Here is a 1,125-nt window from a genome sequence, read left to right as displayed (position 1 = left end):
TGAACAATGTCACATGTGACTAGTTTAAATGTGACATTAGCTGCACCTAGTATGTACTATTAATTTTACTATGTCATTCAAAACTGTTTGCAATGGTAGGCGTGGTGACAGTGTTTTCCAGCAATACACAAAATTGAATTTAGAGATCATCATTCTTGTTCTGCTGATCACTATAGCTACAAAAGTACGAGACAAGGTCGCCTCCCACCTGAGCGGCCACTGGTGATGACACGCTGAAATGGCGCTTCAACATCGATGTTGAGCACCGCTAGTGGGATGAAAAATAGAAGCAGGTCATTGTTGTGTTTCACAGACATCAGCCGGTCACGAAACATTGGGTATTCATTGAGAAAAAGACCACCAAGTCGAACTTACCCTCGCCAAAGTTTGTAGAGCCGCCATGTTTCGTCTGCTGATGTTACCCACAGTGCATCACGCCATGGAGTTCAGTTCCAGGTTACGCTAAGCCAGACATACGGACTGGTGCATTCTAAACAGGGATGCCCAAAATTGTAGATGTTATAATAGAATTAAATAAGGATAATAGTCTAAAAACCAATATACTCATAATTATATAAATAAAAAATATGTATTATACAATAGTGAATTGCTGTATTGTTTGCATTCTTTATAAAAAGCTTTAAGAAATAAAAGTTCTTTCTACCCATATTAGCTATGGATACATCCATACGATGTAAGGTGCGTCATTCTTTTTATATCCACCAATCACAGGCTGAGCCGGCTGTGACGTATGAGCCCTCCTTCCTGTTCACACCGAGGTATGGCTTGGTCTAGAATATGGTAGGACGGCCACGAAAGACGGCCACGCCGCTATTGGTCAATTTCTCAGCAAGCTCCACGCTGCTATTGGTCGGGGTATCAGCTGCTGCAGTGAGGGGTAGCTAGCGGTGGGGAGGGCTGCCGGCGTTTATCCACAACTTTTAGGGGCAAAAAAACGTCAACCTTTACGACTATAATAACTCCACTTTGGTGGATAAGCCACAAACAGTCATTTGTGCGGCTCTTAGCTCTGGAAACCTTACAGGTAATGACTACGTGAGGGAGTTGGGTCTAGATATTACGTTACCAGTAAAACGCCGTACGCGTACGCGTATACGGGAATAC

At 43.1% G+C, this 1,125-nt stretch overlaps 1 protein-coding gene across 1 annotated transcript in view; it reads right to left on the bottom strand.

The window, feature by feature from the left end:
* The window catches only part of LOC109467150 (pyruvate dehydrogenase E1 component subunit beta, mitochondrial-like), a 1,608-nt gene extending 1,139 nt beyond the window's left edge, over window positions 1–469 (bottom strand). The window contains exons 1-2 of the mRNA XM_019765092.1: window positions 376–469; window positions 209–268 (exon numbers count right to left, since the gene is read on the bottom strand). Of these exons, the coding sequence (XP_019620651.1) occupies window positions 209–268; window positions 376–402 (87 nt within the window). The 5' untranslated portion in view covers window positions 403–469. The remainder of the gene's footprint in view (window positions 1–208; window positions 269–375) is intronic.
* Between the last annotated feature and the right edge of the window lie 656 nt (window positions 470–1,125).

This window comes from Branchiostoma belcheri, unplaced genomic scaffold (assembly GCF_001625305.1).
Source record: "Branchiostoma belcheri isolate BF01 breed outbred unplaced genomic scaffold, Haploidv18h27 scaffold1760, whole genome shotgun sequence".
Classification (NCBI taxonomy): domain Eukaryota; kingdom Metazoa; phylum Chordata; class Leptocardii; order Amphioxiformes; family Branchiostomatidae; genus Branchiostoma; species Branchiostoma belcheri.
Note: the sequence above shows the minus strand (reverse complement) of the source record. Positions and strands in the feature narration are given on the sequence as shown.